Genomic DNA, 27,270 nt, shown 5'->3' on the forward strand with positions numbered 1-27,270 from the left:
TTGGTTAATTCAGCTCAGTTTAGAGGAAAATATTACTTCTGGTGTAATTCTCGGTTACGTCCACTTTACACGCTATTTTCTATCTGATTATTATATTATTATTTTATTAACCTGTCCATACACAGACATGTACACATATATGTATACGTATGTGTGTATGTGTGTATGTATGTGTATGTGTGTTTGTCTGTGTATGTGTGTGTCTGTGTTTGTGTAATAACTTTATAACTTTTTTTATGATGTAAATTTGTATGTACATAAAAGAAAAAATAAATAAATAAGCTTTATTACTTATTTGGTATTTAATTTCAGGTATTTGAATCTGGCCTGGGAGGAGGTCAACGTGCGTGGACAGGACTACTTCTCGGTGATGCAGTACATCTCCGCCAATCCCGTCGGGACTTCCATCGTGTGGGATTACTTCCGGGAAAACTGGAATAAGATTGTGGATCGATTCTCCCTTAACAACAGGGTCCTGGGAACTACGGTTCCGGCAATCACCAGGAGTTTCGCCACGGAATATAAACTCAAAGAGGTATGTACAGATAATTTTTTTTTCTTCAAAAAAGTAATTATTCCCTTTTTTATGTTATTTTTATAACTTCAAATCGTGAAATGTTTCAAAATATTGTTTTGAATTAAAACCACAATGATTCATATAGGGTTATTTACTTTAACCTTACTATGAGTATTTCAATGTTTTAGAATTAGTATATAAACCCTGATGATGACAAGGTTCTTGTCGAAACCGGTAGGAAAAAGTGTAACAATAAAAAGTGGTTAAAATAAAGTTGTTTTATTTTATAAAGTTTATAAAATGTATCTGCGGAAAACATTCAAGAAATTCCTTATATTTTTACTTTGAAATGAGACCAGCGCATAAGGTAGAAATACCCTTCCCGTCCTTAGGCATCAATCGACCGAACGGGTAAAAATACCTTTCCCGCTCTAAGTGTGTAAACAAGTTTGTTTTGATGATTCCAGATGGAGACTTTCTTTGAAAATAATCCCGAGGCCGGGGCTGGTGCCACAGCGAGACAACAGGCCAAGGAAAACGTCAAGAACAACATCAAGTGGTTGAAGACTCACGAGGAGAATGTGCGGAAGTGGTTCGAAAACCAAAAAGCTTATTAGTCAACACACTTGACAATTCTCAATTCCTTACAAACTGGAGAAAAGTGCGGGTTCATATTTTTCACAAATAAAAAATTTCAATGATTTTTTTATTATTTCATAAATAGAGGAAGTTAGAAGCAAACTCAAAATTATCCACTTAAATAAGTGAATTATGACACTGACATAAAATTGATATAATAAGCTATATTTTAACACCGTTTTGAAACGCCTAAAAATTGGGTTGAACCCTTAAATGCATGATTTATTAATTTTTCTTTTACGAATCAGCAGTGTCCAAGTTACGCACGCTTGCACAAGTACAGGTATGCAAGCCTGAGTGCCCTAATCATTACTAGCATTCTAATTTTCTAAATGTCCAAAAAACCAAGTTAAACTGTTAAATGCATGGTACATTAATTTTTCTTGTATAAATTAGCAGTGTCCAAACTACGCAAGGTAGCACAAGTACAGGTATGCAAGCCCTAGTGCCCATTGCTACTATTGTACTTTTCCTTCCATCCTTCCAACTTATCTCGTCCATTTCCTTTCCTATATATATCAGTGATGTCTTTCGCTTTGAGTTCCTTCACTTACATCACAGTATCCTGTCAAATATATTCCACTCCTGTATCCAAGAATCTGGAGCACAGGACTGTCAACATTGCTTTCACGTAATTAATGATCAAGTTAACACTGCGTTGATCCAATGCGATGCCCTAGCAATAATAAAAAATATGTATTTTTCACTTATATACTTTATTTATTATAATCCTATTTTTTCTTTTACATTTTTAAATTATTTTCATTTTGATCAATTCTCGGTTAAATTTTGCATATATAATAATGCTATTTTCTCTTTTACAAATTTTTTTACTTTTTTTATTTCTCGGTTATACACTGCATTTATTATAATGCTCGTTTCTCTTTTAATGTCTACAATAAACTTTAGTTTCATGAATTCATCTGAATTTTTTATTTTATTTTTAACCAAAACCTAACTTTTGATTTATATAATTCAGATTGCATTTTCTTTAATTTTTTTCATTGTATAGCAATAAATGGTTACTTTTTTGTTTTATGTATATTTAAAAAAAAAAAAATCTTTAGACTATTGTTTATAAAGTATGAAATAAATAAATAATGCCTTTTTTTCCTCTTTGGTATTTTATTCCTTCTTACTTAATAATGATATAATCATAATACAATTTAAAAACTGTCATTATACAATACATTAAAAATGGTGATATAGGTAAAAAATGCAAGGCTACAAGTGATAAGCATTATCGATAAAATTGAGACAGAACAATAAAACTTATTTATGAAGCAAATGAAGATGATAATAATAGCAGAGGAAGACCTAGGAAAACTTGGCACAATCGAGTATTTCAAATAATTTAAAGTGGTCAAGTCAAGTCAAGTAGAAGAAGCGAAGATTGTTTGCTCAGACAGATTGATGTGGCGTTCTATCCTCATGGTTAGTTATGTCTTTGCAAGGCTCTCATATACAAATGATTTTAGTAAGATATTGGAAATCTATGCTTGAAAGTTAAATTAAACAAACTCTCGATATGTATATTTATAAGCACATAAATGTACCGTAGAACGGAGCTACTTGAACTTTGATGTGTTACTTGAGCCCAGTACAAAACAATGATATAAATCTGTATTTGGTCTACAATAATGAACGTATCGTGACAATAAGTGTCACCTGTCAGGGAAACAATGAGTCATGTTGATACATTCATTATTGTAGACCAAATACAGATCTATTTTTTTTTAATACTAATCTCAAGTAACACATCATAGTTCAAGTAGCCCCGTTCTACGGTACATAAAATGGCACGTCTAATAAATTGGGGAAAAGGTAATTTCGTATTTTGCGCCCTTTTTTTAATGTATATCTCAGTCATTATTCGTCACATCGGATCATACGATACGGCGCTGTAAGGGTGTGAGTGTATACTGCAAACGTGTTTTTGATAGTATTAAGCTTGGTTGGTTCAGTCGTAAACTATTGTGCTTCAAGTATAGAAGTCTCAAAGGAAGAAATTCACCATATTTTACATTTATACTATCTGAAAGGGAAAAACACGTCGAAAACAACTAAAAAAAATTGACAGTTATTGAAAAATAAAGTGAAAAATACAAAATTACTTTTTTCCCAACATAATAAAAAAATTATTTTTTGACATCTCATCAAAGATGAAGAAGAATATGGAAGTCTGGGCATTTACGGGGCTGATGACTGTCATAGGCTGGTTTAAGTGATCACTTTACACATGTGTAACATTAACCAATTCTACCCATTATTGACAACCACACTACTCAAATTCTTGGAAGTTCTGTATATATGAACCAATTATGAAACATTGTTCTTGAATCACTAGAACTTCACTAGAGACATCTATTGGTGAGATGAAAAGAATAATAATGTTGTGAATAATATGTAAAGTTTGGTGTAGGTGTTTAGGTTAGATTGGGTTCCAACATTTGCTATTTTTGAACATTGAGGCACTACTTTATTTGGCAGAAAAGTATTTGATCAAATGCTATTTATATTTTCATCACATGGGTATGTCATTCAATACGTTTTCTTCCTTTTCTATTTTACAGTTTCCGCGTATTCTGTGTCGTCATCGTTCATATCTTGGTCCCCCCACCCCCAGAACTGCCCGCTATGATCGTGTTGCTCGTTGAATTTCCGAGATCCGTCGCCCGTTCTCAATGCCCGTTTTTGAATAATTTCCGTCGGCACAATCTTCATATCGTATGCCCATCCTGCAATGAATTTTATTGATTTTTTTAATATACATTGCTTAATTATTGTAACAAATGCTTGTATCACAGTTAAAAACATGGAAAAGTGGTCACATGACAGTTACACGTACGAACAAATACTAACATGACAGTTACACACATGGACAAATACTAACATGACAGTTACACACATGGACAAATACTAACATGACAGTTACACACATGGACAAATACTCACATGACAATTACACAAAGGCAAACACTCACACGATTGTTACACACACGGACAAATACCCACATGACATTTACACACATGGACAAATACTCACATGACATTTACACACATGGACAAATACTCACATGATAACTACATAAATAGAAAAATACTCACTTTACAGTTACACACATAGACAAATACTAACACGACAGTTACTTACCATATATAAAGAAATACTCATTTAACAGTTACACACATGGACAAATAGTCACATGACAGTTACACATCCATATGTGTATATTGTCCATACAAATGCTCACATGAGAGTTACACACGTGGACAGATCGGCTGTCCAAACTCAAAACACAGTAAGGGACATTTTTTTGTAGTACGTTTTTTTTCCATTTTTGGACTAAGTAGAATCTACTTTGGATAGCCGACATGCTTAGGCGATAGTTACACACGATAAAATATAAAAAATAATCGGAAGTGTGGTTTTAGTGTTTAAATTCAACCACAGATGGCAGTACAAGTGCCATTTTAGAAATAAATGTTGCCGGGTTTTAGTGGCCGTTCATGTTGCCCAAACTCCTTTGATGAAAGTTTTGTTTGGATGATCATGTACGACCACACTGTACGGCCACATGTACGGCCACAGGCTGCTGCCCATAATTTTTCCTCACCAATATTGTGGAAGAAGTCTAGTAGTCCTGTAGTCAAATTGGTGTTGTAGTTGCCAAGTTCAGCCGCTTTGTAGTCCCACGGGAACACGTGGTGGTAGTTGTGCCAACCCTCACCAAAAGCTCCCAGGGCCACTTTCCAGTTGTCCGTGGCACCGATATTTCTGAATGTGGAACCATCAAAATGTATCCATACAATTTATAAGATAAATGAAAAGATCTCAACAATACGTTGAATATTATTAAATCAATTATAATGAATAATTTTTTTTTGGAATGAATTGATGTCAAAACATAGGCAACTAGAAACTGCTGAAATGCAAATGCTTAGACGGTCAGCTGGAGTGTCCTTAAAGGTGGAGACTGACCAGAGCATTTTGTCGTAACGTAACACGTTACGATGCGAGCATTCAGGCAGTCAGTACAGCGAGCCGAGCGCTCCATCCATAGTTTCGGATGCCAGGTGATGCTCGCCGCAAGCGATGTTACGACGTTATGTTACGACGAAATGCTCTGGTCAGTTTCCACCTTTAGAGACAAAATAAAGAGCATTATCATTACGCATTCGTGGAAGCCTGGGTGCAACTGACATCAATAGTTAGGTAGAGTAAAGGCAATTGAAATGGTATGGGCACATAGGACGTACAGAACCTAAACATATTGTAAACCAGGCAATCGCCATGGATCTGTCTTGAAAGGCATCTAGGGGAATAGGTACCAAAAATTCATGCATGCTATAGAAAAATAACATGGAAAGGCATGACCTAGGTGACGTTGTATATCATAGAAGGACCTACAACCCGCGGACGAGGAGAGCTGACTCTAATTTGGATGTCCATCGTAAATTTTAGTAAGATAAAAAATCTAGTGTTAAATTAAAAAAAATATATATATGGCTAGACTTTTTCATAGTATATTTTGAAAATATAGTTTGTGCAGACCTGTCATATGGCCGGTTACCCCAGATGTGAGCTGCGCTGTTGACCAACCAAGTCATGTTCAGGGATAGCGCGAACTTGGCGATTCCGGCCACATACCAAGACACCATGGCCTTTTCGTTCCAGAAGTACCAGGGAATCACAGAGGGTATTATCAAGCAACACAGGGGTGCTAGTATTCTGTAGTATCTGGAATATTGCAAAAAGGTTGCATTTCACATGTTTACAAAGACCAAAAATGCCATGCAATATCTGTATTCATAAACACAGTGTTTATGGGTTTTAAGAAAACATCTCGACAAGAATAGAATAAAAGAGAGAAGGGCACTTTGAACAATAATATAATAATTATATTTAATAAAACCCTTATCCGCACCCCAATGGTGCATAGGGCACTGCGCCATATAAACGCAGTGTTATCTTAATCGTTTTACACATGAAGGAAAGGTGATCAGCTCTCCGCTTCAGGTACCAGTCCAGGGTAATATTGAATAAATATTACAGTGATAAAATCACTTGTATTTATTTTACCCCCCTTGGGAATCGAACCCAGGACCTCCAGAACGGTAGCCGAGCGTGCTGACCGTTACACTATTTTTCTTTGTCTTGGTGTAGGCCTTGTAGTCTGTTTTTAAGAGGGATTAGACTCCTGCGATGTCGATTCCCAGCTGTCAATCCATCTTTTTGGTGTCTTCTTCCGGATGTTATCTACCTTGGAGTTGGCCGTGCAATGCAATGTGGGGGAGTCTGGATGGTTCCATTCTCCTCACATGCACATACCATTATCTTCTTTGTTGCTTTCCCCACCTAACGACATCTTCCGTCTCGCATATTTCTCTTATCCTGGTGTTCTTCATTCTTCCTCGTAGACTCTTGCCAGAAATGCTCCTAGCTAGTCTTCATTTCTGACACTCTTAGCGCTTTTTTTTGTTATTGCGGTGTCCGCTTTGCAAATTGCAATGATATGTTATATATGAGTATAATGAAATATATGAGTAATTACAAAATGGTGTTTTATTTGAGTATGTAGTTTGAAATGTTCTTTACCAATACCAGAAAGAAATACTAAAATTGGTCCAGATTTAAGAAAAATATTGTAGATTCTATTACGTAACTAATAATAAAGACTAATTTTGCAAAAAAAATATCTTCAGCAATTTTAGCATGTATTTTTAACAATTTAAAAAAAAATTAAAAGAATTTCTAATATTTTTTTTGAAGAGTCAATATATTGATACTGGATACCCAGATAACTTTTGTTGTGTACTAACTTCTTTTGAAACATAACAATAGGATCTTGTTCTAAGTCGCTCATGTCAACTACTCTTCCTTTCTCCTTCACATCCGGATGTTTCTTCACCATGAGCCATCCTATGTGAGAGAAGAAGAAACCTCTTTTGGCATTGTGAGGATCAGCATTAGTCTCTGTAAACTTGTGGTGTACTCTGAAAATTTTAAATAATTGTGTAAAACCGGTGTAAACTTAAGCTGGTACAACACATTGAATGCTTCCGACCGCATTTCTGGATCTGATACGTAAATTAAGGCTCCAGTAAGCAGATGCCCCTACAGTCCTGACCAGCGCATCAGACACAGAGTGGTGCTAAGGCATTTACAATAACATAACATAATTGACAATATGATTATGACTATAGCCTCCCCACTATTATCTATGTTGCCACTAATGAAAAATAAGAAACAGCTCCTACCCCCTCTTCATCCTTCAATGTCCCAAGGATACAACCCTTAAATTTAGACTTAGTTTCACATACGGTGTTTGGAAATGATTGTGTCACAGTAGATTTTAAGAAATAGTTGTGTTTACCAAGTGAAATTTAAATTAAAAATGGAAAGCTATTACCTACCTTAAAATATCTATCCATTTTTAACATACATAGGGCGCTTATCCACTATCGGGAATTTTACCGTCCGGCAGTCCGGTTTTGAAAAAAGAAAGCGACTACGACAGTTTAGCGTGATCGAATTCACGCGCAACGTGTTCACGCACCGATCAAGAGCTATAAATCCAAAGAAAGATTAACAAAAGCTCAAGCCAATCGTTTTAAAACGCAAACTGACATGCCGGACCGTAAAATTTCCTGTAATTCCGTGTTGTGGACAAACGTCCATAGGCTACATCGTAGAACGTTACACATTCAATGGACCGATATAGCCATTAATGTATGCTCGATATGCTCCAGAGTAATAGCAGAAAGACAGTAGTTGCCGACTGATACCAAAGTCCAGAAGGTGCCCTATCTGGGGCATGTGCCTAGAGGGAAGAAGTACAAGCTATTGCACCTAATCATAAAAGGCAAAATAGACGGTCGACTAAGTGTGGGCAGAAGACAGATCTCCTGGCTCCGGAATATACGAGATTGGACTATGATCAGATCTGTCGAAGCGCTGTTTAGAACTGCCCAAGCAAGGACAATTTACTCTCAAGTGAACACGCACAAGGAAGAAGATTACCACAAAGTGACAGCTGAATCAATTAATGGGATTTATTTTATTTTTAAAAGATATTTTAGTTTACCTATGATCTCGAACCCATTCATATATGTGGTTTTGTAGTGCTACAGTTTGTAAAATGGCCAGCAGTAAACGTAGCTGCCAAGTAGCTTTATAAGCTCTGTGTGCCCATAGTCTGTGTGCTCCTGCCGTTATTCCCAAACCGCTCACAACTGCAGTCGCCAAGGCTGAAAAACAATGAGTGATTGATAAATGATCTAGAAATGTTCTAGAATCTAACAAGGTTCTAGGTTCTCAAACTTTTTTGGCCTAGCATCCCCTCAAAAATATTTATTCCTCTTTTTCAATCGCTTTTCACCGTTCTAGAGTATTCTAGCCAGGGTTCTAGCAAAAATCTGACAGTCAAATTGACCATTCATAATTACATGTAAGTTTATTTAGTTCATAAGTTATTAATTAAAATTGAAGCAATTTTTAATTAAACTCACCAAACACAGATGTTTTCCAGTTTGCTACTGCGATGACAAGATACAGTCCGTATATAAAGCCTAAGTGAAGGTAAACAAATGCTAAAACGTTTCTCCAAACTATCTGTAACCTGAGAAAGAAAATTGGTTTAAAAATAATTTGAAATATTTTGCATATTTAAAGCATCGTTAACTTTGTGGTGTAGTTATAAAACACTTTTGATAATATAACACTTTATGGTAATATAGACAGGTGCCGTGGCGTAGTTGGGTAGACGCTCGACTACGAATGTGGGTTCGATTCCCGCCAATTGCAAAATAATTTCAAGAAAGATTTATTTTCAATTAATTTGTGATATATGTATTTTTCACATTTACTTTCCCTCTTCTATCTGAAGACAAGTCTCTAAAATAGAGACTTTGCGGGTTATTCGCTTAAAAAAAAAAACAGTCTACATTTGACCTAATGATGTAATGATTATTCCAAAACCGTAACTTTTTTATTTTTGTATTTTATTTATTTATTGTAAAACCAACAGAATATTTCACAAATATAACATAATATTATAAAATTAAAAAAATAACATTCCAATTAGAGGTTTTCACTTAAGTAATCTAAAAATAAAAATTAACTGTCATGTACTTAAAAGTATAACTATATAATAAATTTACATTACCTACATGTTTTTCCATCCGCCTCCGTAGTGTAATGGTCAGCACGCTCGGCTACCGTTCTGGAGGTCCCGGGTTCGATTCCCAGGGGAGGTCAAATAAATATAATTGATTTATTCACTGTAATATTTATTCAATATTACCCTGGACTGGTACCTGAAGCGGAGGGCTGATCACCTTTCCTTCATGTGTAAACGATCAAGATAACTCTGCGTTTATATGACGCAGTTCCCTATGCACCATTGGGGTGCGGATAAGAAATTATAGAAATTTTCTTTATCAACTAGTCACGTAGATATCAACAATATTTCGCATAAACGTATTAAAAGAAACATTATTGATGTCTGTTTCATTAAGCATTACATTGCACATATCGCAGGCTAGATTTAAAAATGAATTTTGGTAGGACTTGGTGTGCATTTTAGGGATTTTCAATAAAAAATCTTCTTCAACTTTGATGAGATGTCAAAAAATAATATGAAAATAACTCCTGTAATTGGAGATAATCCAGATTTTGTGAACAAGTATTTGGACACACTCAAAATGTTGTAAATAAATTGTCTGGTCAAATTATAAGCTTCAATAATAAAAATGAAAATGGTATTTTCTGGCGTTTCTCATGTGTGTGATTATAATCCAGGATTTGGACCTCACATACTAATATAAGAGTTTCTGCTTAGTAAAAAGCTTCTTTACATCTCACCAATAGATGTCTCTAGTGAAGTTCTAGTGTTTCAAGAACAAGGTTTCTAAATTGGTTCATATATACAGAACTTCCAAGAATTTGAGTAGTGTGGTTGTCAATAATGGGTAGAATTGGTGAATGTTACACGTGTGTAAAGTGATCACTTAAACCAGCCTATGACGGTCGTCAGCCCCGTAAATGCCCAGACTTCCATATTCTTCTTCAACTTTGATGAGATTTCAAAAAATAATATGAAAATTACTCCTGTAATTGGAGATAATCCAGATTTTGTGAACAAGTATTTGGACACACTCAAAATGTTGTATATAAAAATTTTGTTTCTGGTAATAAAACGGTAATAATGAATCAATACATTGAATAAATAAATAAAGTCACGAAGTAGTGTTTTTAAGTGGTTTTATACAAAGTGAACAATGAATGATAAAGAGAGTATTACGATTATTATTTTTTTAAAACGTAAAATCATGAAAAAGGTCTTACTTGTACTGATCACCTGATGAAGAATTATACTGGTGTGGTTTTTCTAAGGCGTTTCCAGTATATTTGCAGTACTTTTCTTGGGTAATTGTCTCTTCCGCTAGCAGTAAATTATTACTAGCCATTATTCCTGGTGACATTTCTGTAATGTTAATCTGAAACAAAAAAAGATAAATGTTTAATTATTTTAATTTCGCAATTTTTACAGGGATTTTTAAATTAAATTTACGCAATATATTGCCACATGCATAGCCACATGTGGTCGCGACAACGCGCGACCATATGTGGCTATGATGACCCAACACAAGCTAAATGAGTTAAATTGGGATGTTATCAAGCATCCACCGTATTTTCCAGATCTAGTTCTTTCTGATTTTTATTTATTCAGATCACTGCAAAAAAAATTAAATGATGAAAAAAATTATACAATAGAGCAGGTAAAAACATCCCTTACTTAATTTTTCGCATCAAAATCCACGGAATTTTTTACTACTGGTATTAATAAGATGATAGAAAGATGGGAGAAGGTTATAAGAACTGATGGAAATTATATAATTTATTAAATAAATAATACATTTAAAAAAATATATAAAAAAAAATTGTATGTAATAAACCGTCAAAACTTTTGCATCAACCCAATAGTATACCTATGTAATAAATTAATAAAAGGTAATTTTTAGATAAATTCTTATAATAGTTGCCGTGGTTCTGTCTAGTTGAATGGAAAGAAAAGAAAAGAGAAAGCACACTTTTTATTTTATTTTTTTAATATGTTTAATATCAAAATGCTTGTAGGTATATTACATGCAATGTATCGTATTGCATGTTTCTTTTATGCTTAACAGATGGCGTTACTAAAGGAGTAAAATAAGTTTAAAAAAAATATTTTTAATTAAAGTTTCACTCAGTAAATACCACTATTTCTGAAAATCTATTGTGACACGTCGGCTGTCCAAAATAGAGTCTACTTAGTCCAAGAATGCAAAAAATCGTACTACAAAAAAAATGTCCCTCTTACTGTGTTTTGAGTTAGGACAGCCGACGTGGTTCGATGCATTACGCATCATTTTCAAACACCGTATTTGAAATGTGTTTGAAAATGATAATTTTTTATGCCCTTATCCGCTGGTGCATAGGGCACTGCATCATATAAACGCAGTGTTATCTTGATCATTAACACATGAAGGAAAGGTGATCAGCCCTCCGCTTGGTACCAGTCCAGGGTTATATTACAGTGAAAAATTAGTTATATTTATTTGACCCCCCCTGGGAATCGAACCCGGGACCTCCAGTACGGTGGCCGAGCGTGCTGACCATTACGGAGGCGAACAATGTACATATATCGCTCACTCCTTTCAAGAACGTCATAAATCAAAAATCGACAATTTTCAGTTGTGCATGTACAGAAAATGTCTATATCCCAGCAAAAGAGGCATATTTTTAACTTAACATTTACCCGCTATAGGGCAGAAAGTGTTTTTGCATTTTGAAGAAAATATATACTTTAATATTTTTTTAAAATATACTAAATATTTTTCAAATGGAGAGAAAACCATTAGGTTTTACCTAAAAAGATCTGTTGCACAGTAAAAAGTTCAGTAAGTGGCTTGATATTTATTTTTAATACATTTTATTATATTTTTTAACTTTAAAAACGTTCTCCTTAATAATTATTTTTTTTGATTTATGACGTTCTTGAAAGGAGTGAGTGATATGTACACATTATTATTGTTAAACAAGGAAGGGGTGATTTTTTATTATCATTACTGTAATTGGTGACTATGGCGTGTTGTTAGCCCGTGAATACTGAGATTTCCATATTCTTATCTTAAAGAGCCACTCCATGCATCATATAAATAGCTTGTAAGTGGGTTCCAGTCAGTATTTGTGTACAAATATTTCTACAAACTCTGAAAATTGTTTGTATTCATTGTGGAGGTCCTCACCAAAACGTTTCATTTCCATTATAAATGATTTTATGTAATCAGGAATTCTAGCTTGTAAAATGGATACATTTTTGCGCGATTTAATGATTTCAAATTGGTTTAACACAGGATTGATCACGTTTTGTCGCAACTTGAATTAAAATTTCGATAGAATACAGTAAACAGAACAGATTTGCATTAAGAGGTTTATTTGTGCAGTAGGAAATGTAACTTTTTGGTGAGGACCTCCACAATTAATCTAAGTAATTTAATTTCTCTAATATTCATATCATACATAGTCGTGTCAGCGAATCGTGCCTCTTGACATTGGGTATATGTTTAAACATAACAATATTGAATTGCAATGATAATAATTATTATCTCTGTAAAATAATTGGAGCACGTGCGCTTTCGAATTTTCAAAGCAATCAATTTTATTATTTACTAACAGTAACCGGCCATGCGTTCCTTTGGCTCAGTCTGGTTAAATGAAAATAAAAGAAAGAAAATAGATTGCGCTCATTTCTAATATGTTTTATTTCACAATGCTTTGAAGGAATGAAAATAAAAAAAATATATGGCACAGCGTTCTATGAAAATGCTAAATGACAGCTACTCTCGAGAATCAAACTCTCCGATTTGTGCGATGTTTTATTTACATTTTTTATATGTTCCCCTGTAATATGTTTTATAAAACAGGGATAACATGATACTATAAACAAAAAAGAAGAAAAAAGTCCCTCTCTAAGTTGTTGTTTTTGGAGAAGCTCAGGATATGTATAGAAATTATATTAAATTGTAAATTAAATTATTGAAAAAATGTGTCTTGAGGTGGTTTGGATATGCGAATCAAGTTCCAAAAATTTGAGCCCTGTAAATAGATTTCCATAATCATCTTCATTTATGTTGAGATGTCAAAATATATTTAGCAGTAAATTTGTCGGACACTAAAAATATAGGTTTTACATTTTTAGTCAGAAAAAATGTTGTAGTAAATTGGAAAAAAAATGTTTTCCTTTATTTAAGGGTCATTAAAACGATATTGATACATTTTTAATCGTGTTATACACTATTAAATTTGAATTATATTACATTATTTTGGTTCTTTATTAATTTGTGCTCCAACTGCTCCTGACAATCCATCAATTTCTATGATACTTCAGCGTGAAATAACACTTCACAATAAAAAGTAAATTAATGCCCATATTTGAAGAAAAAATATGACGCAATTTTATGTTGTTTTTATTTAAAAATGCGTCGTTATTGATAAAACGGACAAGGGATATTGTTTTTATTGTCGTTTTCATCATTACATATTATTATCAAAATTTATCGAATCATCATTAAACTCAATATTATAATGTAGATATCTATCGTTGTGTAAAATAAACAATTATTGTGTTATTGAACGATCAGGTGTCACCTTTGCATACGTCAAAAATTCAATCCAGAGAAAAAAAATACAAAAGAGGTGTTTCCATTCGATCGTTCAATCAATTATTCTTATTTATCTTATAATGTCCGCCTCCGTAGTGTGATGGTCAGCACGCTCGGCTACCGTTCTGGAGGTCCCGGGTTCGATTCCCAAGAGGGGTCAAATAAATATAAGTGTTTTTTTTCACTGTAATATTTATTCAATATTACTCTGGACTGGTACCTGAGGCGGAGGGCTGATCACCTTTCCTTCGTGTGTAAACGATCAAGATAACTCTGCGTTCATATGACGCAGTGCCCTATGCACCGTTGGGGTGGGGATAAGGGTTTTATTATTACTATTATACATATATAAATATATATATATATATATATATATATATATATATATATATATATATATATATATATATATATATATATATATATATATATATATATATATATATATATATATATATATATATATATATATATATATATATATATATATATATATATATATATATATATATATATATATATATATATATATATATATATATATATATATATATATATATATATATATATATATATATATATATATATATATATATATATATATATATATATATATATATATATATATATATATATATATATATATATATATATATATATATATTTATACATATATTTTTTTGTTTTTTGTTTTTTTGTTTTTGAATATATAAATAATATGTACACGAGGACTGTTCAATTAGTACGTAGATTGATGTCATAAAACAGAATGAACTTTATTTAGAATTTATTTGTCTGGGTCCTTCAATGTAGTCACCTACCCGACACACACACACACTTATCCCAACGGTGTTTCCACTTTTGGAAACAGTCCTGGAACGCTTCTTTTGTAATGTCCTCCAGCTACTTTGTCACATATGCCTTAATCTTGGAAATTATCTCAAAAGTTCTACCTCTCAAAGGTGTTTTGTGTTTGGCGAACAAGCATAAGGCAGAAGGAGCGAGATCAGATGAGTAGGGTGGGTGGGGAGGAACAGTGAACGAGTGTTTGCCCAAAAACTCACGACTTCTGAAACCAGAATTTGCTGGAGCGTTATCCTGAGGGCTGTTGTTTCATCAGCTTCAGCCCGATTTACTACGTTCTTCGTAGTACCGTATAACGCGGCTACTTGAACTTTGGTGTGTTACTTGAGCCCACTACAAAAAAATCTGTATTTCGTCTACAATAATAAGTGTCACCTGTCAGGGAAACAACGAATCATGTCGATACGTTCATTATTGTATACCAAATACAGATCTAAATATTTTTTTGTACTGGGCTCAAGTAAGTCACCAAAGTTCAAATACATATTCAAAATTTCAATTCACATTGTATCGTACATACTACACGTCTATAAAACTATAAAATTTTTGCAAGTTATATTTATTTGATCACCCGGACTGGTAACTGAAGCGCAAGATTGATCACCTCGCCTCCGCGTAACCTCAAAGATAACATTGCTTCGGAATGAGGCAGAGCCCTATGCACCATCGTGGGTGTATAAAATGAAGAATAATAATAACAATAATAATAGAAGTTTGTTTACTATGGTTTGTAAAGAACACTACCTTGAACATATGTATTGATATATTGATAAATATGAAGATTAAGGTACTACGTGATGGATTTAAAATAAAATGTGATATGTTTTATCGCTAATGAATAGATATTGGTTAATTATAACTGACGTAAAATTTATAATTAGACGGATTATAACGTAAACCAATTATGAGAAAAATGATATATAAAAAAGTAATTATATATTGTAATGATGATTTTACGAAATTTATGAGAAAAATAATGTATAAATATCGAGTTTTTAGTGTAATGATGATTTTACGAAACATCAAAACTAAATTCACTTCATTTTAAAATTTCGCTCAAATTATTTATTGAAAAAAGAAAGATTTTAGTACCTTCTTCTTTTAAACGTATAACTCATGTGTTTGCTAACTTTTTTAATTTTCATATTTCAGTTTTTTTTTGTTTTCTGTTAAAATCAAATATTTGTAGTTTATATCAGCACTTTTAATGTAATTTTATTTCTGATATCTATTGTATTCATGCCAGTGCCCCTTTGTAACCCAAAATAATACCCACACACAGGCCATGCCTTTGTGGGATCGTTTTTTTGTATTAATATTATACTTTTTTGTACTTGTAATTATAATAAATTGTGATATGCTAAAAAAGGATTTAAATAAAGAAAGAAAGAAAACGTGTATTTTATAATTTTATAAATGTTTAGCATTTATCATATAATGTAGTGATAGAAGTTGTATATATATATATATATATATACACATATATATATATATATATATATATATATATATATATATATATATATATATATATAATATATATATATATATATATATATATATATATAAATATATATATATATATATATATATATATATATATATATATATATATATATATATATATATATATATATATATATATATATATATATATATATATATATATATATATATATATATATATATATATATATATATATATATATATATATATATATATATATATATATATATATATATATATATATATATATATATATATATATATATATATATATATATATATATATATATATATATATATCACGAATAAGGCACAAGTATGAAAATGAAATAAAAAAAGTGTAAAGGATGAAAGTAGACTGAATGCAGTCCAAATGCGATATCTCAGACGAATGTGCGGCAAAGGCGATATGTATGAAGAGATGCACGAATATAGAGAAGATTGTTTTCAATAACAGATTGGTGTGGCGTTATATTATCTCTGCCTACCCCTTCCGAGATGCGGTGAGATGGTTAGTAAGTATTAATTTTTCAATCACATCTGGTTAACCTATAATAAACAGTTCACACGATAAGACGAACAGTTAAAATTTGATTACTGTAAGCAGCATGGGAGTTACGTGGATCCGACGTGACTTTGCGTTATCAGACATTGTGGCATGATGGAGGTACGCATAAACAATTACGTAAAAAATAATAAATATTGCTATCTGCCTTGGCCACGCGTCTAACACTAGATTAACCGTCGCTTTGCTTCTGATAATCGTCATATTTATTCTCAAACAACGGTTCCCAATCAGCGGTACTGCCCCCGACAGGCGTTGGAATAATCTTCTAGGGAGTAATAAAAGTGAAATTGATTGTTACTGATGTAATTTATTTATTGAATTGACATTAACGTTGTAGAATTTCATCGTTACTTCTTCGTAGGTTATTTGTGATGATTACTTTGCTTCTTTTATGGTTAGTCCCCAGCCATCTCTATCCTCCGCTCGTCCGTTCAACTCGGTATACCTGCTACAACGCGTATCGGTGATAATTTAGCCCTCTGTAGTTTTTGCCTTTGCACGTGCCTTTGTCGTCGTTTATGATTATCAGTATTATTTATTGATTTGGCGTTTAATTTGTAGAACTCCATTTTAATTTAATTAAATCACACACAGATTTTGTGAGTTGTATTTTATTGAAAACACATAAAAATTAATATTGTGATAATTGTTTCGCCTAGTTATGGCATTTTCAAACGAATGTTTGTTCGTTTGACTCAAAAATCTGTTTTTGATTAAAAAATTAATTTATAAATTATCAATATTCTTTATACCATCAATTTGAAACTCTGTACAGAATGTATGTACATTGGTAGGCTCATAAGTAAGCAATATATAGTTTTTCTTTCTTTTCCATTTAACCAGACTGAGCCACGGCAATGCGTTGCCAGGTACAGCTAGTATTATAATGATAGCTCACTCCATTCAAGAATGTCATAAATAATTTTAAAAAACTTGATTTTTCAGGAGAACGTTTTAAAAATAAATATCAAGCCACTTATTGAACTTTTTACTGTGCAGCAGGTCTTTTTAGGTAAAGCCTGAAGATTTTTTCTCTATTTGAAATTTTTTTTGTAAATTTCTAAAAATTATTAAACAATGCCTTTTCTTCAAAATGCAAAAATAACACTTTCTGCCCTGTAGCGGGTAAATATTAAGTTAAAAATATGCCTCTTTTGCTGGGATATAGTACATTTTCTGGGCATTCCGAAAACATACACAAATGAAAATGGACGATTTTTTATTTGTGACGTTCTTGAAAGGGGTGAGCGATATGTTACAACAAGGCCAAATAATATCTCCAACTTTCATTAACTCAGTTTAAAAAAAAATATATGTATTATGTATTCATTATTAAATTTGAACGAATGTGTGGAAAAAAGGTGATGAAGATGTTCAAATGGTGATACAAGAAAATAATGCAAAGCTGAGATCAGCATTATCGATAAAATTTAAAAAAAAGTCGTGTTGAGATAGTTTGAGCATGTCGGACGAATGAGTGAAAAAACAGTAAGAAAAAGCGGCAAATGTATGTAGTTGGAGACAGAAACTTGGGAAGACCGAGGAAAACTTGCCATGATCAAGTTTTTCAAATAAGAGTCGGAATAATCAGCAGGTGTGAATGAGGAGATGAAATTGACGTTTCTCCTGTGTTTGATTATAATCCAGGATTCGGACCTCACATACTGATAAAAGAGTTTCTGCTCAATAAAAAGCTTCTTTTCATCTCACCAATAGGTGCCTCTAGTGAAGTTCTAGTGATTCAAGAACAATCTTTCAAAATTGGTTCATGTATATTGAACTTCCAAGAATTTGAGTAGTGTGGTTGTCAATAATGGGTGGAATTGGTGAATGGTTTACACGTGAGTAAAGTGATCACTTAAAACAGCCTATGACAGTCATCAGCCCCGTAAATGCCCAGACTTCCATATTCTTCTTCATCTTTGATGAGATGTCAAAAAAGAATGAGGAGATGCATCAATATGGAAGAGGCGAAGATAGTTTTCAAGGACAGATTAGTGTGGCGTTCTACTCTCTCTGACTAGCACTGCAGGGAGGCGGTGTGATCGTTAGTTAGTTGTATATAATAATAAAGGGTTGACTACTCATGTGCATACATGCATACACGCAAAACACTATTTGGAGACGTGATTATTGATTGTCGTTGTATTATGAGGTCATTAAAAGCGTAATTAGTTTATCACCGATATATCTACATACAAAGACTTCAAGAACTGGTTACAAACATATAAGTTTATATTATTTCTGCATAAACAGTATCGAACAGATCAACTGAAACAAAAGGTTTTTTTATAATTTATTTTTGAAACATTATTTTTTGATATCTCATCAAAGATGAAGAAGAATATGGAAGTCTGGGCATTTACGGGGCTTACGACCGCCATAGGCTGGTTTAAGTGATGACTTTACAATCTCACCAATAGATATCTCTAGTGAAGTTCTAGTGATTCATGAACAAGGTTTCTAAATTGGTTCATATATATATAACTTCCAAGAATTTGAGTAGTGTGGTTGTCAATAATGGGTAGAATTGGTGAATGTTACACGTGTGTAAAGTGATCACTTAAACCAGCCTATGACAGTCGTAAGCCCCGTAAATGCCCAGACTTCCATATTCTTCTTCATCTTTGATGAGATATCAAAAAATAATATGAAAATAACTCCTGTAATTGGAGATTTTGTGAACAAGTATTTGGACACACTCAAAATGTTATTTTTGAAATATTAGAAATTAAAAAAGCAATTAATAATAATTTACAATTATTAAATATACAAGTAAATGATTTTTCTAAAACTCCGTTATTAAATATGTTTCCATTCACTCATCATCCCTGATCCCTTTTGACTGTGACTGCCAATCAACAAAAAATAAAGCCACTTGAGATCCATCCAAGCTCCTTTGTATAACCGTCAAAATATTTTGAATTTTGTTTAGTAGATAGTGTTTTAGTATTAATCAGTCTTGATAAAGTAGCGGTTAGCTTCGAAACCGGTAGACATTATAATTTAGTTATAATAAAATATTTATAGTGATTTTAAAACAAAGTAAAATTTTAATTATAAAATGGAAAATCACAAAGTTAGTGCTTCAAATATAAATTATAAATAATTTTTTGGCTATTTTTATTGCTATTTTTGAAATATTTTAAGTGTGTATAAATACCAGAAATCTGGATTTTTTGGTACTTATTTATTATTTAAAAAATTAGTAACTTTTTTAAAACAAAATTTCTCCTAAGTGGTTACATTTTGGTTGTGTCTAAATCCTTGTTTACAAATCAGGGTTTCGCCACCATACAGTTGTTTTTACATTTTGACACCTCAACCTAGATAAAAAAAGAAAAAGAAAATCTCTTTATTCAGAGGGCTAACGTCATGTCGTAGGCTGGTTTAGGTGATCATTTTATAGGCATGATCATTCTGCCCATAATTGAAAACCATACTACTCAAATTTAATCACAAAGTTAGTGCTTCAAATATAAATTATATTCTTTGTCTTTGTTCTAGAAAGGCAAAGATTATTATTTAGAAAAATGTCGTTAGTAAATTAAAGTGTGCTAATTACTTAAAATAATAAAAAAAGTTTTACAATCGGTAAAACACATACAAATTAAAAAATATCACTTGATTCGTCATCTTAGAACGCGTGAACATTGAATACAATATATAATATGTAGATAATTCATCTTTAATTTTGTTTTCGTAAGATAAAAATATATTTATTCATTGGAGATGTAATAAAGGTTATCATGTTATTATAAGGTCGATTAAAATATTAAGGAAAGGTGTTGATTAACCTCTTTTAGTGCAGACTTCAGGTTTCTATTTAACCCTTTGGCTACCAGGACTTTTGGGGTTACTATGCCAGAAATACCGCGATTTTAATATAAATAATTCAAAGTCAAATTAAAGAATCCCCAATGTATTGTCTAAAATGTACCCGATTATTTTATTAAGACCAAGTATTCGTTATGTCGTTACTATGTTTTCTCTATATCCAGGTAACATTTTACGAAAATGACTTTTTTCTTAAAACATTGTTTCGCATTGAAAAATAAGTTTTTCTTCGAAATAATTACACGGTTTTGAAAAGAAAAGAGTTATTGAAAGGTACATCAAAAAAAAATATATATAAGAATATAAATATTTTTTCCAAATACATAAGTATATTCTAAAAAGAAAAAAACTATTCAACATTTTAAAATAATAAAAAATTTGCTTGAGCACACGACCAGCCCTGAGCGCGGCTGAACGCACTTGACTGATTTGAACGCTTGAGACAATCTTGAGGATATAAACCTTAAGCATGACGTCAGATCCGACGGATCCGGTATTTCTCGCTAGAGTACCGAAAGCCGATATATGGGATTTTGGTAGTCAAAGGGTCAAGGTTCCCGACGCTTTTTCGGGTCAGTTTCATGACTTCCATTGGAATACACATACAAAAACTAGTTGTATTCAATTGATACCTCAATACAGATCAAAGAGAATATGGAAGTCTGGGTTTTAACGACCTGTGATAGGCTGGTTTTAGTGATCACTTTATACACATTTAAATATAGTAAAATATATCCATTTTTAATTTGAGTATTACTTAGTAGACAAAGAGATCGCTACACTAATCAGTCTTCGCACACAATACTTGATCATGCCAAGTTTTCCTCGGTCTTCTTCCGCTTCTATTACCAACCACATTCACCTCGTAAATTTATTTAACTATTCTTTTTTCACTCGTTCAATTTACATGCCGAAACCATCTCAACACACCTTTATTAATTTCAATTAAAAAATGCTAGTTTATTAAATGTTTTTATCTCACCAATAGATGTCTCTAGTGAAGTTATAATGATTCAAGAACAACGTTTCGAAATTGGTTCATTTAAACATAGAACTTCCAAGAATTTGAATAGTGTAGTTGTCTATAATGGGTAAAATTAAGTATTAAGTAATCACTTAAACCAGCCTATGACGGTCATCAGTTTTGAAACATCCAGTTTAAAATATCAATATTTCCACAATTCACTCTTTTTAAACCATTTATACTTATGTATAAATAGTATTTTTTTACATATCATCAAAGAAGAATAGGGAAGTCTGGACATTTACGGGGCTGAAGACCATCATAGGCTGGTTTAAGATATTTACTGGTATAAGCCTATGACGGTCAACGCCCCGTTAATGCCCAGACTTCCATATTCTTCTTCATCTTTGATGAGATGTCAAAAAATAATATTAAATGTTTCAATTTTAAAAGAAACGAAACATTGTATTTGTGTAGTATTATTATCTCTCATCCTAGGTAGACGTTATCATTTAAAATTATATGTTTTACATAAAATATATAATATCCAAGTTTTAATAACGAATTAACGTTATCTAATCGCTTTCTTCTTTTTTAAATACGAGGTTATCTAACAAGTCAAATTTAATAATTTAATCATCGGGATATTTTGTACAACACATAATTTTGATATTTTAAGCTGTTTTTGACCCCACAGTTCATGAAAATAAATTAAATTAAAGACACCTCAACGCAAGCAAGAAGCTTGGGCATCAACTGGGTATAAAACCTGTCAAGCGCAGGTGTGTTTAAATTTATCAACCGACTCACCTGCGGCGTTCCAAAAGATGTCAAAAAATAATATGAAAAATAACTCCAATAATTGGAGATAATCCAGATTTGTGAACAAGTGTTTGGACACACTCAAAATGTTGTATTTTCATTCCCTGTCAACCGTGGATAGAATGTATATTAAACGTATCGCTCACTCCTTTCAAGAACGTCATAAATAAAAAAAATGATTTTTCAGGAGAACGTTTATAAAGTTTAAAAATATAACACAATGTATTAAAAATAAATATCAAGCCACTTATTAAACTTTTTACTGTGCAACAAAACTTTTTAGGTAAAACCTGAAGGTTTTTTCTCCATTTAAAAAATATTTAGTTTATTTAAAAAAAAATCATTAAACAATACCTTTTCTTCGAAATGCAAAAACAACATTTTCTGACCTGTAGCGGGTAAATATTAAGTTAAAAATATGCCTCTTTTGCTGGGATATAGTACATTTTCTGGGTACTCTGAAAATATGCACAACTGAAAATTGACGATTTTTGAATTATGACGTTCTTGAAAGGAGTGGGCGATATATCTTTACATAACTTTTGATCACTTAATCAGCCTACGACAGGTCATCACCCCTGTGACTACCCACACTTTCATTTCTTCTTCATCTATGATATAAATTTAAATTTGTCTTTGCAATTCATACTTCATTACCTTATTTTATTATATTATTAACTTACACTAAATTAAATGGAATTGATATTAATTAATACGTAGGTACTTCTCCTGCATTGAAGTGGTTGATGTTGCCATACAGTGTTTTAAAGATAGAACGAAATTTTCAACTGTAAGTTTTTATCTTTTATATTTCAACGGGATTTCGAGAAAATTTTCCCAGATTACACGGATATTGACTCTGAAAGAGATAATTGGCTTGGTAACAATAAAAACACTTTATCTTTCAAAAAATTAAGAAAATTTACAGCTTTATATATATATGTATATATATATATATATATATATATATATATATATATATATATATATATATATATATATATATATATATATATATATATATATATATATATATGTATATATGTATATATATATATATATATATTTATATATATATATATATATATATATATATATATATATATATATATATATATATATATATATATATATATATATATATATATATATATATATATATATATATATATATATATATATATATATATATATATTTAAACATCACACCGTTTCTCTGCAAGGGTAGGCAGAGAGGATGGAACGCCACACTCGTCTGTCTTGACGTACACTCCTAGTTTACATCACACATACATATATATATATATATATATATATATATATATATATATATATATATATATATATATATATATATATATATATATATATATATATCTTATTATATATGTACGAGTATGTCCTCCGATTACCTAGATATTTGACTCAACCGAATTTTTAGTTTTAATGTGAAAGAAAATATCTGTAAGTTATAAAAAGAATCATCTTCATAATAAACTACCTCATCTAGAAAAAACAGTGTTAGATTATATATAAGTATACGAGAAAATATAATATATAATTTTTTAAATGTCCAAATCTGAAATCTCTCATAGTTATTATAGAATTTTGCATAACGTGTATATTTTTGTCATCTTCTTCTAACCCTTATCAACACCTTATGATGCACAAGGCACTGCATCGTATTGACGCGGTGTCAGTTGATCGTTACTTACACGAAGGCAAGGTGATCACTCCTGCGCTTCAGGGACCAGTCCAGGGAAATATTTAATAAATAATCAGGTGTAAAATTACTAATTTTTATTTTCACCCCTACTGGGAATCGAACCCGGGACCTCCGACATGGTAGCTTAACACGCTAACCATTACACATCGGAGCAAAGGTCAGAAAATAAAGATACAACTTTGCATTCAAATACTAGCGTTTTTTTAATAAATTGTGTTTTAAAAATGTTTTTACCTGTGACAGGTAAAAACATATTTTTCAAAACAATTTTTTGTCCACAATGTCAGCGCCATCTGTTGAACGTAACAGGAAACACGCAATACCCAAACATAGCTCATGGCAGACAGCGTGCCTCTTGACATCTGGTGTCATTTATAATTTTCAACGTTTTGGATTGCGTTGTTTTTACATATATTTTTAATATGTTCATTCACAAAACTTTGTGAAATTAAGCGTTTTAGAAACGTGTGCTTTTTACTATACAAGATAACTCCGCATAGTAAATATGTTCCCCTGTAATATTTAAAAAAATTAAGTAAGACGTGATACCATAAACAAAAAAAAGAAAAAAGTCCCTCTCCAAGCACAAGAGCTCAGTCCTTTTTTGGAGAGGCTCACCGCAAATGAAATTATACCAAAGGTTTTTTCTAAGTAGAAATGTATAGAAATAAAAAATAAAAAAAACTATATTTTTTTTCCATTTTATAAGAGTGAGCCTCAGCAACGAGTGGCCGGAAACTACTAGTATGAAATAGATAATAAATGTTTATGTAAATACGTATTTATTTGCAAGATTAATAGCGAATAATCATATTGATAAATCAATAATGAATTTGCAGGTCTTTTCAAAAAGGTATTTTTCTGTGGTATTGAATTTAATCGGATATTATGAAAACACTTGAGATTTTCTACTGATTCGCACTCATTTCCCCATCGGCGAGTGGAAAGAGGTGAGGTTAAGGCTAATCACTCGTACTGATAATTTATACCAAGCTTAGTGTAATAGTCAGGGATCGTACACCATCGAATTAATTCCTAAATTAATATGTATACAATTAAAAGATACAATTACATTAATTATGTATTATAAAATATAAAACATAATAATAATAACCCTTATCCGCACCCAATGGTGCATAGGGCACTGCATCGAATCGACGCAGTGTTATCTTGATCATTTCTTACATGAAGGCAAAGCGATCACTCTTGCGCTTCAGGAACCAGTCCAGGGTAAAATTAAATAAATATTACAGTGTAAAAATCACTAATATTCATTTTCACCCTCCTGGGAATCGAACCCGGGACCTCAAACACGGTAGCTAAACACGCAGACCATTACACCTGATAATAAATATAAATAAAATGATAAAAAATTACAACATTTTGAGTGTGTGAAAATACTTGTTAACAAATCTGGATTTTCTCCAATTATGGGAGAAAATCAAAATCTGACCAGTAAATGCCCAGACTTCCATATTCTTTTTTTAATAAATATTTTACTCAGTAAATACCACTATTTCTTAAAATCGACTGTTATATCCATATTCTTTTTCTTATTCTTCTTCATCTTTGATGAGATGTCAAAAAATAATATGATAAATAAAATTATCACCCTCCTTATTAATTATCCCTCACTTTGTGTAATACCACTTTTATAAACACTAATTCGTGACTACCGGTTTCAAAATAATCTTATATTTATTTCACCCCCCTCTGGGAATCGAACCCGGGACGTCCAGTACACTACGGAGACGGACAAAACACCAATTTGTAAACAAGTATTTGAACATACCCGTACATAACAACCATATATAACTATTGCGAGCTATTTTTTAACTTTTGTTCACTTCCTGTGTGTTAGTTGGTGTGAATGTGTGTAGAACAGTCTGGAAACTAGAAACTAGAGCCAGAGATCTTGTGAATTGTAGTCAGACGTATTACCTTACACTAAAAACTATTGTTATATATGATATTTTATTATTAATTTAAAAAAAATGTTGATAAATTGATGCAATTTTCATGGGATTTACTTGAATGATAAGTATAAAATGATTTCAAGCAATTAGGGTTTAAGTACAATATTATGCGTCATTTCGTGAAACAAGGTATCAGACATTATACACGCATGCATTCGTATATAGTCGGAAGGCGCATTAAAGCAGTTTAGTTGATTTACCACGCAAATCATATTAATTTTCAAGGTCCCTATACACGAAAAGTCGTTTAAAAATATAAAATATATTTTTCAACTCCTATTAGGAGTAACGATTCCATTCGTACTCGAATTTTGATAAACTCATTCATAAAACAAGAAGAAGTAAACTCAGTAGATGCAAAATAATTGCTTTCTCTCAGACGAATGTGCAGCAAAGCGATGTATGATAGATGTTCAAGTGTCGATATAAGAAAAAAATGCAAGGCTGAGATAAGCATTATCGATGAAATGAATAAAGTCGTGTTAAAATGGTTTGGGCATACGGATCAAATGAGTGAAGAAAGAACAGTAAAATAATTTTATGAAGTGAATATGTTAAGTAATAGAAGCAGAAGAAGACAGAAGAAAATTTGGCATGTTCGAATATTTCAAATGCTTTGGCGAGATCGGATCTTTGGGCATGTGGAACAAATAAGTAAAGAAAGAACAATAAAACGATTTTTTGAAGCGAATGTAGTTGGAAATAGGAGCAGATGAAAACTGAGGAAAACTTGACTTGGTCCCTTTTTCAAACAGATTTCGACTGGCACCCTGTCATCTTCTGGGATATGTATATACAAGTACATGACAAGAACCTTGTCTACTTTAGGGATGCATATGTATAAGTATATATTTATACATTTATTTATATATATATATATATATATATATATATATATATATATATATATATATATATATATATATATATATATATATACATATATATATAAATATATATATATATATATATATATATATATATATATATATATATATATATATATATATATATATATATATATACATATATACATAAATGTATACATATATTAATTAATTAATTAAATTCGAGCAAGTTTCCGCCAGTTGCGCACCCCTGTCGTATCGATAACACAATATATTCGAATAGTCCAGACCTCG

At 31.6% G+C, this 27,270-nt stretch overlaps 2 protein-coding genes across 3 annotated transcripts in view; one reads left to right on the forward strand and one right to left on the reverse strand.

Annotated features, from left to right (window-relative positions):
• Positions 1 to 2,272, forward strand: part of LOC148304772 (glutamyl aminopeptidase-like) — a 31,759-nt gene extending 29,487 nt beyond the window's left edge. Inside the window, exons 17-18 of one of the 2 annotated variants that reach the window (XM_088267750.1) lie at positions 313 to 535; positions 985 to 2,262. In XM_088267750.1, the coding sequence (XP_088123876.1) occupies positions 313 to 535; positions 985 to 1,134 (373 nt within the window). In that variant the 3' untranslated portion in view covers positions 1,135 to 2,262. Of the gene's footprint in view, positions 1 to 312; positions 536 to 984 lie in introns of both variants that reach the window. The other variant, XM_088267749.1, reaches the window with a different exon arrangement.
• A 1,317-nt stretch (positions 2,273 to 3,589) lies between these two features.
• Positions 3,590 to 27,270, reverse strand: part of LOC148304773 (acyl-CoA Delta-9 desaturase-like) — a 35,514-nt gene continuing 11,833 nt past the window's right edge. Inside the window, exons 2-8 of the mRNA XM_088267751.1 lie at positions 10,506 to 10,657; positions 8,669 to 8,778; positions 8,245 to 8,407; positions 6,980 to 7,153; positions 5,712 to 5,897; positions 4,774 to 4,934; positions 3,590 to 3,894 (exon numbers count right to left, since the gene is read on the reverse strand). Coding sequence (XP_088123877.1) covers positions 3,719 to 3,894; positions 4,774 to 4,934; positions 5,712 to 5,897; positions 6,980 to 7,153; positions 8,245 to 8,407; positions 8,669 to 8,778; positions 10,506 to 10,642 — 1,107 coding nt within the window. The 5' untranslated portion in view covers positions 10,643 to 10,657 and the 3' untranslated portion in view covers positions 3,590 to 3,718. The remainder of the gene's footprint in view (positions 3,895 to 4,773; positions 4,935 to 5,711; positions 5,898 to 6,979; positions 7,154 to 8,244; positions 8,408 to 8,668; positions 8,779 to 10,505; positions 10,658 to 27,270) is intronic.

This window comes from Brachycentrus maculatus, unplaced genomic scaffold (assembly GCF_059751285.1).
Source record: "Brachycentrus maculatus isolate JH-2025_06_01 unplaced genomic scaffold, ASM5975128v1 h1tg000305l, whole genome shotgun sequence".
Classification (NCBI taxonomy): domain Eukaryota; kingdom Metazoa; phylum Arthropoda; class Insecta; order Trichoptera; family Brachycentridae; genus Brachycentrus; species Brachycentrus maculatus.